General features: G+C 36.6%; 2 protein-coding genes across 3 annotated transcripts in view; one reads left to right on the top strand and one right to left on the bottom strand.

Moving 5' to 3' along the window:
* The window catches only part of TANC1 (tetratricopeptide repeat, ankyrin repeat and coiled-coil containing 1), a 256,069-nt gene extending 253,639 nt beyond the window's left edge, over positions 1 to 2,430 (top strand). The window contains exon 28 of the mRNA XM_010859027.1: positions 1 to 2,430. Within this exon, the coding sequence (XP_010857329.1) occupies positions 1 to 539 (539 nt within the window). The 3' untranslated portion in view covers positions 540 to 2,430.
* Positions 2,431 to 3,438: 1,008 nt separating this feature from the next.
* Positions 3,439 to 17,973, bottom strand: part of WDSUB1 (WD repeat, sterile alpha motif and U-box domain containing 1) — a 67,182-nt gene continuing 52,647 nt past the window's right edge. For both annotated transcript variants that reach the window (XM_010859003.1, XM_010859004.1), the window contains exon 11: positions 3,439 to 4,583. In XM_010859003.1, coding sequence (XP_010857305.1) covers positions 4,423 to 4,583 — 161 coding nt within the window. In that variant the 3' untranslated portion in view covers positions 3,439 to 4,422. The remainder of the gene's footprint in view (positions 4,584 to 17,973) is intronic.

Genomic DNA, 17,973 nt, shown 5'->3' with positions numbered 1-17,973 from the left:
CAAGCTCCACCAGTAGTTTGGCTTCAAGCAGCAGTTTCTCGGATGGCTTCAAAGTCCAAGGACCAGATGCTCGAATTAAAGACAAGGTTGGTAGCCAGGTTCCGAGTGGCACAGCTGAGCACAGACCTCGCAATACTCCATTCATGGGCATCATGGATAAGACCGCGAGGTTCCAGCAGCAGAACCACCCCCCTGGCCGCACCTGGCACTGTGCGGTGTCAGAGGGGCTGCTGACAAGCACACCTTCTGCAGCTGGCCTGCAGGCCTCGAACTCTGAGAAGTCCTCTCTCAAGCAAGCCAAAGCCTGCCCTGGGTCTACCCTGGGTGGAGGTGTCCACAACGGGGCCCAGGTGAAGGAGCTAGAAGAAAAGAAGTGCCAAATGCCAGTCCACTGTCAGGACAGCAGGGTAACTAAGACCATTTCACATCTGTATCAGGAAAGTATGTCTAAACAGCAGTCTCATATCAGCAGTGAAGCCCACAGGAGTCACCTCCCTTCAGCAAAACCAAAGCGATCATTCATAGAATCAAATGTGTGAGCCTTAAGAGAGACCCATTTGTAGTATTTGGAAGACAATGTGTTGGTGCCTGGTAATAATTAAATGGTTGTACATGAGAAAAATTACTTTTTAGCCATATATTTTTTCCCCTCTGGAGTGGATCAGATGCCATTGATACACTGAAAGTGTCAGATTAAGTTTCTTTAGTAAACTAGAAGTCACCAGAAATAAGAATGCTAACCAGAATTGGAAAACTGCAACTAGCTATGCCTATTAAGTTAAAAATTTAAGACAGCCAGGAAGACATTAACGCATATGCTTTTCTCTTACGAAATTGTTTGGTTTTTATCACTTTTCTCCTAGCATTTGCTATGTAGTTAAGATCACATTATTTCTTAGATAATGTAAGTATCTAGTAATAGTTTAACTCATGACATAATATCCAGGTGATATGTTGTGGAAAAGAGGAAATTTTCAAGTAACAGTTCCAATAAGTCAAATCTTTATATGTATGTATACATAGGTTGACCCTTAAACAATGTAGGGGTTAGGGCCGCCAACCTCTATAGTCAAAAATCCATGTATAACTTTACAGTTGGGTCCTCTGGAGAGTTCCATATCCTTGTATTCAACCATCCGTGGATCATGTAGTACTTAGTACGTAGTGACTGAAAAAAAAGTGGGCCTGGACAGTTCAAACCCCTGTTGTTCAAGGGTCAGAGTGTGTGTATGTATATATATATGGATATAAAAGACCTGAGTAATTTCTATCTGAATATAAATCTGACTTTACATATTATACAGCTGGTTTGTTTTTTTAAGCAAAATACAAGAACATCCAGGTAATGTTCTCTTCATAGTTCCCTTAAAAAGATCAACTTTTATTTGTTACAGTTCTCATTAAAATATTTTTATAGCACCTTTTTTTGAAACTACATTCCTGCTTCAGTGTATTTTTAATATTTGAAAATGATATAAACCATTTGGAGTCATGATTGGTAGTTAAGTTGAATTTGGACTAAAACACTAAGTTTTAGTAGTAGTAGTCTGTATTCTTATACAGCATTCTTGGTGACATGTAAATTGGCTCTCAACTGATTCCCAAACTGCTTTTATCAATGACAGCACTCCTGGAACAAGCCTTCCAAGGTCCTCTAAGGACAGTGTTTAATTTGGATACTTAAGGTATGGTTGGCTATGGCTTTTATTATAGTCATTACTTTAGAGCTATACGTTGTATATATGAATAGCTAAAGTTGTATTCAGACTTGTAAATATAACTATTTCAAGTAATCTGGAAGTCATGTATTTGCATGTGCTTTTTAAGCTTCACCCATGCTGTTTATTGCACTGAGCGATATATAGGGCATGTTAACAGTATCCAAGTAACGGCACTTTATCTCATTTATATGAACACCTCTGAGGTGCTACAAGTCCAAACTGATGTATTATTCATTTGTAAAGATAAGGTACAGGAATGATCCTTGAGTTAAAGGTATTTTTATATGAAAATGATATGCTATTGGAGGATGTTAAAATGCTAGTTTTCAGAGAGGTGGGAGTGCTTTGTTTTATATGTTGGGATGTGAAATTATTTTCTAGAATTGGAGAGAAGGAAGTTCTATATTTACAGAATGTTTTAAAAATGAAGAGTTGTAATGAAGTTCCTATAAGCACCACTGTGGTCTTGTACGAACAGGAATCTTCTGGCGTCATTCTTCAGCATTGGTTCCTGTGTGCAGTGTACTCTGTATAGTTTCATTGTGTGTTTTTTTTTAAGAGGCTCTTCATGAGGTTCTGCTATAACTACAATGGCTTATTTATTGTTTTCTTTAATGTTGTGGAAGTCTTACTCTTGCATTATGTAGTTTTGTTTCTGCACAACTACTGTACTTGTCCGTCTGGAATAAAGACAATAGTTTGTTTTGCATTAAATGAAACAGTGGCTAAGTAGAGAAGATCTTGATGTCAGCTATCTGTCTCACTTTAATCCTGGGTGATCGTGTCCCTAAAAAAAGGCGAATAGCCTGATTTTCAGTAATACTACAAATGCATGTTTACTTTTATTTCATTTTAGAACAAGGATAATGGCATCTAGAAATCCCAATATTTCAAGGTCAAAATTAGTCTTTTTGCCTGAAACGAGCATGCATGAGGAGCCTTCTAAACATCTGTTCCAGAAATCCTGGCGTCTGTTTTTATTGGCAACACGGTATCTTCAGTTTTTAGCTCTCACTTTGGCGATACACTGAACACTGTGCTAATGTGAAATTTTGTTCTTCACATGTGTACTGATCTCTGAGTTAAACGTGTTTATACCCACATATTTCAGTTTCAAAGTCTTATGAATGAGTGTGAACATTAAACTGTTGTGTTAAAATATCCTGACTTGGAATCTTAAGCCTAAACAACTTCAGGTTATTGTATGGTTACTGCTATTATTAGCAAGGCTTAAGGGAAAGTATTTTCAGTCCTTATTTAAAGTCATATATTTAAACTCAAGGTCAAAAAACAAAACTGTGTAGGAGGGGAAAATCTAGTAACAGATAAATGCTTATTGGATGACTTTTCCTGTGATGCTGCCAGTGTGACTATTAGAATTTACCGTGATGGATTCTGAGTAAATGTATTTGGTCCAGTAGTTCGAGGAAGTGCTGTCTCCTTGGGAGGCTGTTGGTGGGAGCTGAGGCCCAAGCAGCGAGTCCTGCAGGGACAGTGGCCCCTAGTGCAGAGGGCAGGCGGTGTCCTTTCCTATGGATGGTTTTAGATTTGATTTTTTGTTTGCCTGTGCTTTGTGGAGAGGAGTAGTTAGCTTTGGTTTGTTTGTAGAGAAAAACAGAACACTTCACTTTGGTAAACTGGCATCTTAGTTTTCAGTCACTTAACTAGAAACTATCCTAGTGAAATGTAGGAAAAGAAAATCACCTTCTTTAAAACATTTAAAAAATAACATCTTTTATTGTGTTTTCTGTCAGTGACTTCAATAATTTTTAGTAATTTTTATGTGAAAACCAGCTAGCCCTTTTGAAAAATAAGTATTATTTTATCAAAACACAAGATATCTGGTCCAATGGTGAGCACACTACCGATTTTAACAAGTCTTTTGATGGAATATATCCTTACATTGCTTTTTTATTTGTGTTTTCAAATTTCAGAACAATTACAGTGAGGGTTTGGGGGTAAGTACAGAGTCCTGGTCCCTCCGTGCCCTTAGAGTTTAGTTTTAGCAAGCTTTGCACTAATGGCTTCCATTCTGGTGAACAACTTGCGAGAGGGAGGGAGAGGCAGTGTAACCTCCACTTATGGGACCTGAAGTCTTCTGAGCAAATGTTCGTCAGGGTGCTTGTATTAGCTATCAGCCTACTGTGTACAAATGTATAGTCATCTTAGCTTAAACTATGATGTGAGAACTTTTTAAGAACTCTATATTCTAAAAGGAGGCTAGTATGCCACTTTATATGTTTCAGCAAAGTCAATTTAATGTATCTGTGATAATTTATGCTATCTAACTTGTACCTAGGTTTGGACAATGGGGAAAAAAATCATTACTACCTTGCAAACTTAGAAGCTAAAAAAACTGCTAGTAAATATATCAAAGTGACTTTCTCAATGTATTCGTAAACAAATCTATAATTATTTTGCTAAAAATCTCTTTAGAAGGATTCCAGAGAGTTATCAAATGAAATGTTATTAACTAGGATTATGTTCTAGTCTAGATTATTCTGATCTTTGGTTATAATGGAATATGATCTATAACAAGAATAAACTTGAGCATTGCAATTTGAAGTCAAAGTAAAACTTTCTCTATAGGTTAAGATTTTATTCACTATTACATGAAAAGGTAGGTAACTAAGTTTACAAAGTTTACCTTTAAATCACTCAAGTGAGATCACAGAAAATATAAATAACGCAATATAGAGTTTTATTTTTGATGTGTCTCACTTAGCCATCGATCGATGGCCATTTTCAGAGTCCTATTTGGTGTAAGTATCACTGAAGAAAGAACAAGATTTGTCATGGGACTGGTACGTTTCTTTTTGCTGATCCAATTTTCCATTGCTTCCTTTTCATATGAGTAGCCATCTAAAAAAAAGAAAAAAGCCACATACACAAATTATTTGCAGTGTAGGAAAAGGGAAGTTAGGATCACTAAAATGGTTATAAAAATTCCACTGCCAAGGCCTTTACTATGATTTAAGTGGTATTCTTGTCTTGCACCATTGCTCCCAAAATATTTCTGCAATGACATCCTAAATTCTACAATGTAAGATACATTGATTGCACAAATTACCTTGAACAGTGTCCCCAAAAAACTGGAAAAGGGGCCTTCTGTTAAAAATTCAGATGTAGCACCAAGGAAGAAAGGAAATGAATCAGGTAGGAGAGAGGCGAGTGGTGGTAAAGCTGCAAGGTCCGGCTGTGCCACCAGATCTGTGCATCAGTTACTGTGGCTACAGACGGGAGCAAAGAGTTCCAGGGAAGACTCAGCCTGACTTTCCAACATACGGAAAAGTCAGGGAAACAAGATGCCAAGAGGTTATAGAGCGTACCCTACCCTACTATGGACTTGATAGTAAAGGCATTTACACTGCCAAAAGAAAAAAAAGATCCACTGGCTAAGGATTTTAATACCATGTTCTTACAAACTTATTTGTACCTGTATAAAGGTTGGAGGTTTTGCTTCACTATTTTTATACTTGTAGCTCTTTCAAACAGAAAATCTTAGTTTCTAATTACATTTACACTGTAACCTATTTGTTTTAATCTGCAATGCATAAAACCGTTGCAAACTAACAATGCCAATGTGTTACTAACAAAAAACTGTTAAAGATTCTGAAGATTTCTTTCTGTCACCATGATAGATGGACTTGTTTAGTCACTAAGTCGTGTCCGACTCTTTTTGTGACCCCATGGACTGTACCTGCCCCAGACTCCTCAGTCCATGGGATTCTCCAGGCAAGAATACTGGAGTGGGTAGCCTATTCCTTCTCCAGGGGATCTTCCTGGATCAGGAATCGAACCTGTGTGTCCTGCACTGGCAGGTCAATTCTTTACCACTGAGCCACAAGGGAAGCCCCAATTGATCCACAACAGTTGTCTAACTGAAATTGTGTTTCAGAATCACTTGAAAAAAATTTTTTTCTGATTGTTACTGGACATATAATGTGGTCCATTTACTTCCCTTTTTATCCTCCCAATTATTAGAGACTGGTTTGCTTTTCATGATGTATAAACATTTAAGGGTCTTCAAAGTAGAACTGTAAGAACAAGTCACATCAAGAAAAGTCTGTATCTGTCCGACCCATGTAACCTCTCTTCCCATGCAGGTAACCAGGTAAGTTATCGTTTACCTTTTCCTTTTGAAAATACAAGCAAATGTATGTGTGCACACACATACATATACCCTTACACATATCCTTATTCCTCTATATTCCTGCATAAAATTTACCATGCTCCATACTATTCTATACCCGATTGGCTTTTTTATTCCCCCACATTCCTGTATGGATGTATTAATGAACATCTGGGTTATTTCCAGTACCTTTTACAAATAGTGCTGCAATGAACAGTCTTATCATTTGGGAGGGAATTCTAGCAGTAGGATTTGCTGCACTGAAGAATACATTCATATAATTTTGCTAGAAATGCTTGTACTTTCATAGGAATTCTACCATTTTTCACCACTAGCAACACTGACTAGAGTGCCTGAATCTTCCCTAGAGCCCAGCCAAGAGACTATGTTGTCAAACTGAGTTTTTACCAGTTTCTCATGAGCATTTTAAGGGAGCTAGAGCATTCTTTCTTCTGTTTAAGAACCATTTGCTTTTCTTTTTCCTGTGAACTGACCATATTTTTTACTAATTTTTCTACTAGATTGCTCTTTCTTAATTTCAGATTTATTTTTGAGATATAACTGACATAAGCTTCAGGTATGCAACATAATTATTGGTGTTCTTGTTTCTTAAGATTGCTTTGGTTATTTGGAGTCACTTGTTGCTTAATACACATTTAAAAATTGTTCTATTTTGATGAAAAATGCCATTGCAATTTTGTTAGAGATTGCACTGAAATCTGCAGATTGCTTAGGTAGTATGGACAGTTTATGGTACTATCCATGAGCACAGAGTATCTTTCCATTTATTTGTGTCTTCAATTACCGTAATGTCTTGTAGTTTTCAGTGTATAGATCTCTTACCTCCTGAGTTAAATTCTTAGATATTTCATTCTTTTTGATGCAATTACAAATAGCACTGTTTTCTTCATTTCTCTGATTGCTTGTTACTAGTATACGGAAACACAACTGATTTTTACCTAGTGACTGGGTAAACTCACTTCACTGAATTGGTTGATTAGTTATAATAGATTTTTTAGGAACTCTCTAGGGTTTTCTATGTATGTCATCAAATTTTACTTCTTTTCCAATTTGGATGCCTTTTCTTTTTCTTGACTAAATGCACTGGCAAGGCCCTCCAGTCCTGTGTTGAATAAAAGTGGTAAGAGTCTGCACCCTTGTCCCACATCTTTAAAGGAAGCCATTTCAGCTTTTTACCATTGAGTATGAGGTGAGTCATATGTAACCTTTATGATTTTAAGGTAATGGCTCTCTATGCCTACTTTATTGAAAGTTCTTATCATAAGTGGATATTAAATTTGGGAGATACTTTTCTGCATCTATTGAGATGTTCATGATTTTTATCCTTCATTTTCTTAATGCGATGCATCACATTGATTTACAGATGCTGAATAATTCTTGCATCCTTAGACTAAATCCACTTGATCATGGTGTATGATTCTTTTAATGTATTGTTGAATTCGGCTTGCTGATATTTTGTTGAGGATTTTTACATCTATGGTTATCAAGGATATTGACCTGAAATTTCCTTTTCCTGTGTGCTCTCATCTGATTTTGTTATCAGGGTAATGCTGGCTCATAAAATGAGTTTGTAAGTTTTCTCTCTTCTGTTGTTTGGACAAGTTTGACAGGGATTGATATTTTTCTTGAAGTGTTCATATTCTGTAGATGAAATAAAGATTTAAATTTTTATACTTCTTTTGGCTTTTGAATCCAGGTTAGAAGTATTCCTATTCCCAGGTTATCAAGGAGTTAACCTTCACTTACTTCTGTAACTGTAAAAGGACCTGTAAAGGTTTCATTTTTTTAATATATGTCTGATTCATTTGGAATTTAATGTGTAGTATGACAGATTGGGCTAGTTTTATCCTTTCCATAGGACTAGCTGTCAGAATACCACTTGTTTAAATTCTTTATTTTTCCCACTGATTTAAAATTTCATTTTTATCATTCACTAAACTTCTGGATTTTAAAAAATTATTTTCCATTAGTCTGTCTACTCATGTGCTGATACCACACTGTTCTTTACAGAGACTGTATAACATGTTCTAGTATCTGATAGGGCACGTCGTTATGTATTCTTTGCCTTGGAACCTACTAGTCACCTGCTATATATTTCTTGGAAGAAGCCTAATAGTGACATCCTGCTGACAATGAATCGTCCTACATTGGTGTGCTAATAAGCTTTCCATGTTTTCCAGTGTAGCCTTCCATTGCAGGGATGTTTTATGGTTTTCTTCATGCTGGTTTGCCTATTTCTATGCCTATTTCTAATATCCAGTGTTTTGGTTTTGTTTTTGTAAATTAAGCCTCCATCATACCTTTTAACTGCTTTTTGTTTGCACATACAGGCATGCGTACGACATGAAGGCTGTATTATTGAGTCCTTGCTGATTTAACTCACTAAATGTGGATTACGCCCACTGGCTCCTTGTTAAACTCTCTAAGATTCCTCTAGAAGGAGATAAAAAAAGGTTGAAGGCTTGTCAGTGTTGTGGCTAGTTGTGGACCTTTATCTGGTAGGGGTATACTCTCCAAATTTTTTTCGTTGCTTCATTGTAGGTACTGCTCAAATTTGTCTTGCCTTCTTCCCTTTAGAGAGGACACCAGCTGGGTAGTTCCTCCTCCTTAGAAGCCAGAGTTCTGAGAGACAGTATGAGGTTTTAATAACCTCAACTTATTCCATTTTCTGAGTCCAAGAGGACATAATGCTTTCTGCAGATATTGTTACCACCTTTTGTTTTTGAGATATAATCCACATACCATAAAATCCACCCTTTTAAGTATATACAATTCAGGGGTTCTTAGTGGTGGTTGCATAACTGTGAATTACACTATCTCATTTCACAGTTTCATCACTCCAGAAAGCAAGCTTAGCTCTTTATAGAGTCATGGACCTCTGAACCACATTAGCAATCACTCCTCTCCCCCAGTGACTACTATTTTCTGTCTGTATGGATTTGCCTATTCTGGACATTTCTTATAAAAAGAATCATAACGTGGTACTTGTTATCTGGCACATCCTTGCCATCTTCCATCTTTTTAAAATCATCCTAGTGGATATGAAGGTGGTATCTCATTGTGGTTTTGGTGTTCACTTCCCTAATGATGCTGAGCACCTTTTCCAGTGGCTGTGGCCATTTGTATATCTTCTATGGGGAAAGGTCTATTCAAATCCTTTGCCTGTTTTTATCAGTTGGGATGTCTTACTATTGAGTTGTAAAAACTGTTTGCATAGGAAAATATACTCAATTTTTATTTATCAAAAGCTGATATACAAACTTATGTATCACACTGGTCTATCACTGATAAATGATGTGTGTGTTAGTATTACTCTGAAATACTGTGACTTGAGCTACAGCCAATTCATTTGCCACCAGGCTAGATACTAGGATAACAGCATGTTTTTAATCTTCCAGGTGAAAGGGGCCCAGTTTTGTTACTAGTTTCTTACCATCCATTGTGGTGACACAATGCTGTTTTTGTTATTTCTGGTGATACATTCAAAAAGAAAGTATACTTCCTATTTTGGACTGAGAGGTATGATCAAGTCTCTTACCATGCTGTATTTCTCCTTACTTTGTTTCTGCTCTGTGAAAACTGTTGCTGTGTTTGGGGCTGCGGCTAATGGCGGTTAGCCTCACGGAGACTCGCCATCTCCAGTGTACTATATCATCCTGTGTGTGTCATTTTAACTTTTTGGGGTCTGAACTCTTTCACTGGCAACTGTATAACCCCTATTTTTAGTTGGAACTATCTAATTTCTGTCTGTCCTTTTATTTCTAATCTCTCTGAATCCTTGTTTTAGGTTGAACTGTGCTTTGTGAACTAACCTCAAATCTTGACTCTCTTTAGGGATGACTTAAGCCAAATTGTTATTATCAGTATGTTTGGTAATAGTTCTATCATTCTTTATTTTCATACATCACTTATATAAATTCCTTCACTATAGGACCTGTTTTCTTCCGTTTTGATGCTTAGGGAGGTCTGTACTTTTCATCTACTAGTTTACTTTTACACTAGTATCTCTTTAAAAAGATGAGACCAAAAGTATTATCAGTACCTATTAATTCTTTACTGTAATATTCAAATTAGATAGTGGGCTTTTAATCAGTGAGCTTCTTTAACTTATCATACAACTATGAAAGTGAGAGTGGAGAGTATGAAATCTACATTTTTTAGAGCATATTATCATAATAGTACTTTATTACCTTTAATTCAGCTCTGTTTTTAAATGAGTAATTTTTCCTTGCCTGCTCGTGAATTTTCAATTTCTTGGGTGGTAGCAGTGAATAATGGAGAAGGCAATGGCACCCCACTCCAGTGTTCTTGCCTGGAGAACCCAGGGATGGGGGAGCCTGGTGGGCTGCCGTCTATGGGGTCGCACAGGGTTGGACACGACTGAAGTGACCTAGCAGCAGCAGCAGCGGTGAATAAAATGTCAACCCATTCACTCCATGGAGGTACACACTTCCTGCTATAGGGAAGTCAGTTACACTGGTCACAGCTAACCCTAAAGTTGAATGTAAACTTTCTGTGACATTATAAATAGTGATTGGAATAATCAGCAGTTCTCTACTGGTAACAGATATAATCCCCTGAAACATCTGTTTGACAAAGGAAGCAAGAATTCTGAGTAGATCTGCAGCATTGCTAATTATGTTAGCTTTCAAACTCTCCTACCGAGGTTCATCTCAAAGCAGTAAAAAGGATTATCAGAGCTACAAAGCAAGGACCACTTCCTCACCCCCACAGACACAGCCTGTCATGTATAATTTTAAAAGCAACTAGAGTTAGCCTATTTGAAATCAAACATCATTAGAAGAAAAAACTGACAATTTTTAAAAAGAAATACAAAGTGAACATTTACATTCAGTATAAACTAACTTTGCTTGTTTTCATTATATTTTAAAATTGACCTAAGGATTTTAAAGTTTTTAATATTAAAATTATTTTCACCCAGGGAGTATCATCTGACTCTCACTATAAACCCAGATACTGAGCTGACAAAAGCTATAGCAGATAGTCCTCAGTTCAGTAATGATACTTATTCATTTTATACACTTCTAGTAACAAAGATTAAGTTAACCCCCAAATTTCTTCCATTTAGAAACAGTGACTAAAAGCAGCATATTTTAATATGGGTTCAAATGACTTTTTGCTGTATTGAATACTAGCTCACAGGCCTGGGCTCTGAAATTTTAATACATCTGCTGTCCCAGTTCTTAGCCCACTGCCGCCCACCACCGCTTTGGCGCTATATGCCCTATCCCTGTACACCTACTTACACCTACAGGTAATACTTGACTGAAGATGAGACGCAGAAACAAAAGTACTAGGACTGCACAAACCTTAGAAAGAAGATAGCTACAACCAGTGAGTATTCCTAAAATGGGGATGGATTGAAGAAACAATGTACTATGAAAATGATTATCTAATACACAGCTAATTGTGTATCATCAGAGTGTTCCAAGAGGAGAGCCGGGCAGGCTATGGTCCATAGGGTCGCCAAGAGTCGGACATGACTGAAGTTGACTTACCATGCACCACACAGACTGTTCCAGGGCACTGTTACCTATATTATCTAATCTGTACAATTTTAAGAATTAACTCACACAAGGCCTGAATAACTTTCCAACGTCACAAAAATACAGAAAGATAGAGGTGGGATTTGAATCCAAGCAATTTGGGTCCAGAATCTATGCCTCTTAATCTACACGCTAAATCAAACTTCCAGAATGACAAATATAACTATTGGAATTTTGAAGAAAAAAAAAAACCTCTCATGAAAAGATTACAGCATTAAGGCAGAATAGATGACGGCTAAGCAGGAGAAGCTATATACAATGAGAATAGCAAAGTTTTCCAGAATTGATAAAAGGCATAGAATTCATTCAAGAAGTAGTGGACCCTGAACAAGAAAAATAAAAATAGACATCTGTCTATAACAAAAAATCAGAAACTGACATTATGTTTATACTTAACAGATGCCAAAGAATGTACTCTCTATAGATAACTGAGATAAAATGCTGATTTTTCTCAATGTCACAAAGTGCTTAACATTTATTAGGTTTTTTACTAAAAATTAACATATTTAAATGTTCAGAGTAGACAGAAAACCCTGACTAGTGCAAAGCTGTTATTCCTACTCATTCCATCCCCAAATTAAGTTTTTAAAGTTTCTGTAATTGTAATAAAAATGTCAATGAGATTGTCTTTTGAGGCACAGCAAGTAATTCTAAAATTTATTTGGAGGTCAAAATGGACAAAAATTGGACATGACAATATTTAAAAATAAAGGTGAAGTTGCTCAGTCGTGTCCGACTCTTTGCAACCCCATGGACTGTAGCCCACCAGACTCCTCCATCCATGGAATTTTCCAGGTAAGAGTACCAGAGTGGGTTGCCATTTCCTTCTCCAGGGGATCTTCCCGACCTGGGTATTGAACCGGGGTCTCCCACATTGTAGACAAACGCTTTACTGTCAGAGCCAAATAAAGGTAAGCATAATTAAAACTAAAAAATGGCAGTGCCTATAAGCATGAAGAATGAATCCAACAGAAATATTTAAACAAATGTATATAACAATATGCCTGTGGATGTTTAAAGAATAAATGGAGAACTGTCTTAACAGAGTAAGTTAATTTATGCAACATTCATACCATAAGATACTGTCTTGCAGTTGAGAATGAAGTAGTTCTGAATATACTAACAAGGGAATGCTATCTGATATATATTAAGTAAATTTAAAAATATCATTGCATGTGTTATACAACAAAATGATAAATGAAGAGAAAAATATCTGCAAGGATATACTGGAGTATGGAAGAGGACCACATTTTAAAAACATTTATGCTGCTTAAGTGTTTTTCATCGCTGCATGCATAATTTAAAAGGACAGATGAAAAAATACTGTAAGAATACTGAAATATAGGCAGAAACGGGTCATATATTTTTTTTTTCTGAAGACAGTTAACAGATGTAAGGTACAGGTTGTCCAAAATACCATGGTGGGGGCGGAGGACACATGATCAATCCAGGAAAGAAGAGTGAAAGGTGAACTAGGAGACAAAAAATTGTTCGATTCTATTAAAGATATTCTTGGGCTTCCCTTGTGACTCAGCTGGTGAAGAATGTGCCTGCAATGCAGGAAATGGGTTCACGATCCCCGAAGAAGGGAAAGGCTACCCACTCCAGTATTCTTGCCTGGAGAATTCCATGGGTTGTATAGTCCATGGGGTTGCAAAGAGTTGGACACGACTGAATGACTTTTTACTTCACTTTCACTAAAGATACAGTTAAATTAATTTAAAAACTTCAGTCCTAATCTTTTCCACAGGAACACTTCTAAAACAAAGTAACACAGGAAAGCTAAAAATAAACTGATGGTGACTTGCTGGGGATTATGTTATTCAGGAAAAAACTAATCCCCAAAGGTTATTTACTGTGTAAGTCCATCCATATAAGAATATGAAATGACAAAGTGTTAGAAACAGGACAGACTGGGGTGGAGGTGAGAAGAGAGCAAGTCAGGTAATGTATGTAGTTATAAAAAGGTATTAAGAAGGGTCCTTGTGGGATTATCTGTTTTGTCATGACTTGGTGGTTGATACTCAAAACCTCCAACAGGGGCGAAACTGTATACAACTTAATACACATCTGGGGAAAGCTAAGAATTGTGAATTGCATCAGTGTTAATAGCCTCGTTGTAATATTATAGTGTCATCTGCAAAATGCTGCCAGTGAAGGAACTGGGAAAAGTGCAAGATATCTCTTATTTCTTAAGGAATGTGAATCTACAATTGCATCAATAAAAATAGTAACATTTAAAAATACATGGTACCACAACAGTTAAAATGAAAAACAAAGGCAATACTAAATGTATGGAAAGCTGTGGAGCAACTGGAATCCTCATTCACTGCTAGTAGAAGTATAAACTGATTCAACCACTCTTGATAACTATATATCCATTCCTAGGAATACACCCAATAGAAATGCATATGTATAATCACTCAAAAAATGATGAAAGGTTCATGGCAGCACTTGTGTAACAGCCAACACTGACTACCAACAGTAGCATGAATAAACAAACTGTATATTCACACGAGAATGAACAGATTACTGCTTTGTGCAACAACATGATCATACAAACATGATACTTAAAGCAGCTAGACCCCAAAGAGATGTGCTTCTCAGCAAAAAAAAAAACTATAAACAAAATGAAAATATTTATAGACTGGGAGAAAATATTTGCAAATGATGTGATTGACAAGGGCTTAAGTTCTAAGATACACAAACAGCTCATACACCTCAATCAGTAACTTAAAATCCAATCAAAAAATGGGCAGAAGACATACAGATAGCCAGTAGGCATCTGAAAAGATGATCAACATCACTAATTACTAGAGAAATACAAATAAAAATTACAATGAGGTATCTCCTCACACCAGTCAGAATGGCCATCATCAAAAAGTCTACAAATAATGCTGGATGGAGTGTAGAGAAAAAGGAATCCTTCTACACTGTTGGTGGGAATGTGAACTGGTGCAGATACTATAGAAAGCAATACTGGGGTTCCTCAAACTAAAAATGGAACTACTGTATAAGCCAGCAATCCTATTCCTGGGCATATATCCAGATAAAACTATAATTCAAAAAGATATACACACCCCATGTTAATAGCAACAATATTTTACAATATTCAAGACATGGAAACAACCTAAATGTCCACTGACAGATGAATGGACAAAGAAAGTACATATATACAATGGACTGTTACCCAAAAAAATGAAATGTCGTTTATAGCAGCATGTAAAAAATACAGTATCACTTACATGTAGAATCTAGAATAATACATAAATGAATATATCTACAAACAAAAATAGACTTACATGTGGTTGTCAAGAGGGAGGGAACGATGGGGAGTTTGGGATTAGCATATGTAAACATATATAGGATGGACGAACAACAAGATCCTGCTATACAGTACAAGGCACTATCTCTATTCAACCACCTGTGATAAGCCATAATGGAAAAGAATATGAAAACGTTTATGTAGTTATAAGAATCACTTTTCTGTACAGTAGAAATTAACACTAAATCAACTGTACTTCATAGACTACACTTCTTGACTTTTCATTATGTGAAAGTTCAAGATGTACACTTATGTTTATTTTAAATACATAAAATGAAAGAAGTATACCATGGAGCTATTAAGAAAACAAGAGAGCCAAGACTGAAATGAATGAGACAAAATTCGAGACAACATACATTAAGTGATTCCAGTAAGAATATTTTAAGATGATAAAAAATTCAAATCTAGCAACATGTAAAGAAGGTAATTCAGATTCCCAGCCATCACCCCCATACACACACACACAACAAATTTAACAAAGTTGCAGGATACAAACTTAAAAGTTGTGTATAGAGGGGACATCTCAACATAAAAGTCCATTTATGAAAAACTCAACAGTTAACATCATACACAGTGGATAAAAGCTGAAAGCCTTTCCTCTAAAATCAAGAGATAAGGATGTCCACACTCCTGCCACATCTATTTAACACCGTATTAGAAGTCCTAGCCACAGCAATCTGACAAGAAAAGAAAAGGCAACCAAACTGCCAGGGAAGAAGGAAAACCCACATCTGCAGATGACAGGATACTATATATAGAATAACCCTAAAGTCTCCACCAAAAAATTAGAATAAAATAAGCCTACAGGATATAGAAATCTGTTGCCTTTCTACATGTTAATACCAAGCTATCAGAAAAAGCACAAAAACAAACCTATTTAAAATTTCATCAAGAAGGATCACAACATGATCAAGTGGGATATATCCTGAGCATGAATACACACAAATCAATCAATGTGAGACAAAAAATAAGAAACTGAAAGATAAAAACTATATGGTAATCTCAATAGATGCAGGAAAAGCTTTCATCAAAATTCAACAACTATATATGATAAAAACTCACCAGAAATTAGGCATGGAAGGAACCTAACTCAACATAATAAAGGCTGCTCAATGGTGAAAACTGAAAGTATTTCCTCTGAGATCAGGAACAAGAAAGGGTGCTCACTCTTGCCACTATTATTGGAAGTCCTAGTCAGGCAAGCAGAGAAGAAACGTAACAGGAATCCAGATTGGAAAAGAAATAAAACTCTTGACTGCAGATGACAGTATACTATGCCTGCCCGTTCTTCCTGTCCATGGAATTCTCCAAGCAAGAATACTGGAGTGGGTAGCCATTCCCTTCTCCAGGGGCTCTTCCCAACACAGGCGTCAAAAAAAGCCTGCAATGCAGGTGACCCGAGTTTTTTTTTTTAACCTGTCTGAGCCACCAGGGAAGCCCAATACTGTACACAGAAAATTTAGTAAAGTTGCAGGATACAAAATTAATATATAGAAATCCCTTGCATTCTGATACACAAACAACAAAAAATCAGAGAAATTAAGGAAACAATCCCACTCACCACTGCAACAGAAAGAATAAAATATCTGGGAATAAACCTACCCATAGAGACAAAAGACATGTATGCAGAAAATAAGACACTGATGAGAGAAATCAAAGACGACACAATGGAGAATATACTATGTTCTTGGATTGAAAGAATCAATACTGTGAAAATAACTACCCTGAGCAATCTGCAGATTGAATGCAATCCCTATTGAATTACCAAGGGCATTTTTCACAAAACTAGAATAAAAATTTTTACTATTTGTATGGAAACAAAAAGACCCTGAATACCTAAAGCAACCTTGAGAAGAAAAGTGGAGCTGGAGGAATCAACCTTCCTGACTTTATACTACAAAACAACAGTTATCACGACAGTATGGTACTGGCACAAAAATAGAAACACGGATCAATGGAACAAGATGGAAAGCCCAGAGATAAACTCATGCACCTGTGGGCATCTTAAATTTGACAAAGGAGGAAAGAACATACAATGGAGAAAAGAAATCCTCGTCAGTAAGTGGTGTTGGGAAAGCTGAACAGCCATATGTAAAAGAATGAAATTAGAACACTTCCTAACACCATACACAAAGATAAACACAAAATGGAGTAAAGGCCTAAATATAAGACTAGGAAATATAAAACTCCTAGAGGACAACATAGGCAGAACACTCTGAAATAAATTGCAGCAAGATCTTTGATCCACTTCCTAGAGTAATGGAAATAAATACAAAAATAAACAAATGGGACCTAATTAAACTTAAAAGCTTTTGCACACCAAAAGTAATCATTAGCAAGATAAAAAACCCTCAAAATGGGAGAAAATATTTGCAAATGAAGCAACTGACAAAGGATTAATCTCCAAAATATGCAAGGAGCTTATATAGCTCAATACCAGATAAACAGGCAACCCAATCAAAAAGTGGGCAGAAGACATAAACAGACATTTCTCCAAAGAAAATATACAGAAAACCACCAAACACATGAAAAGATGCTCAACATTGCTCATTATTAGAAAAATGCATATCAAAACTACATTGAACTATCACCTCACACTGATAGGAATGGCCATCGTCAAATCTACAAAAAATAAATGCTGGAGAGGATGTGGAGAAAGGGGAAACCTCAGTGTGTATGCCCAGCAGTGGGATTGCTGGATCATAAGGCAGTTCTATTTCCAGATTTTTAAGGAATCTCCACACCGTTCTCCATAGTGGCTGTACTAGTTTGCATTCCCACCAACAGTGTTAAGAGGGTTCCCTTTTCTCCACATCCTCTTAACCCTGTATACAAGACAGCAAAAGAGACACTGATGTATCGAACAGTCTTTTGGACTCTGTGGGAGAGGGAGAGGGTGGGATGATTTGCGAGAATGGCATTGAAATATGTATATCATCATATATGAAACGAGTCGCCAGTCCAGATTCGATGCACGATACTGGATGCTTGGGGCTGGTGCACTGGGACGACCCAGAGGGATGGTACGGGGAGGGAGGAGGGTTCAGGGTGGGGAACACATGTATGCCTGTGGCGGATTCATTTCGATATATGGCAGAACCAATACAATATTGTAAAGTTTAAAAATAAAATAAAATTTAAAAAAAAAAAAGAAAGGGGAAACCTCTTGCACTGTTGGTGGGAATATAAAGTGATAACAGCCACGAA

This window comes from Bison bison, unplaced genomic scaffold (genome assembly GCF_000754665.1).
Source record: "Bison bison bison isolate TAMUID 2011002044 unplaced genomic scaffold, Bison_UMD1.0 scf7180017864452, whole genome shotgun sequence".
Taxonomy (NCBI): Eukaryota; Metazoa; Chordata; class Mammalia; order Artiodactyla; family Bovidae; genus Bison; species Bison bison.
This window is presented reverse-complemented; position numbering and strand designations above follow the sequence as displayed.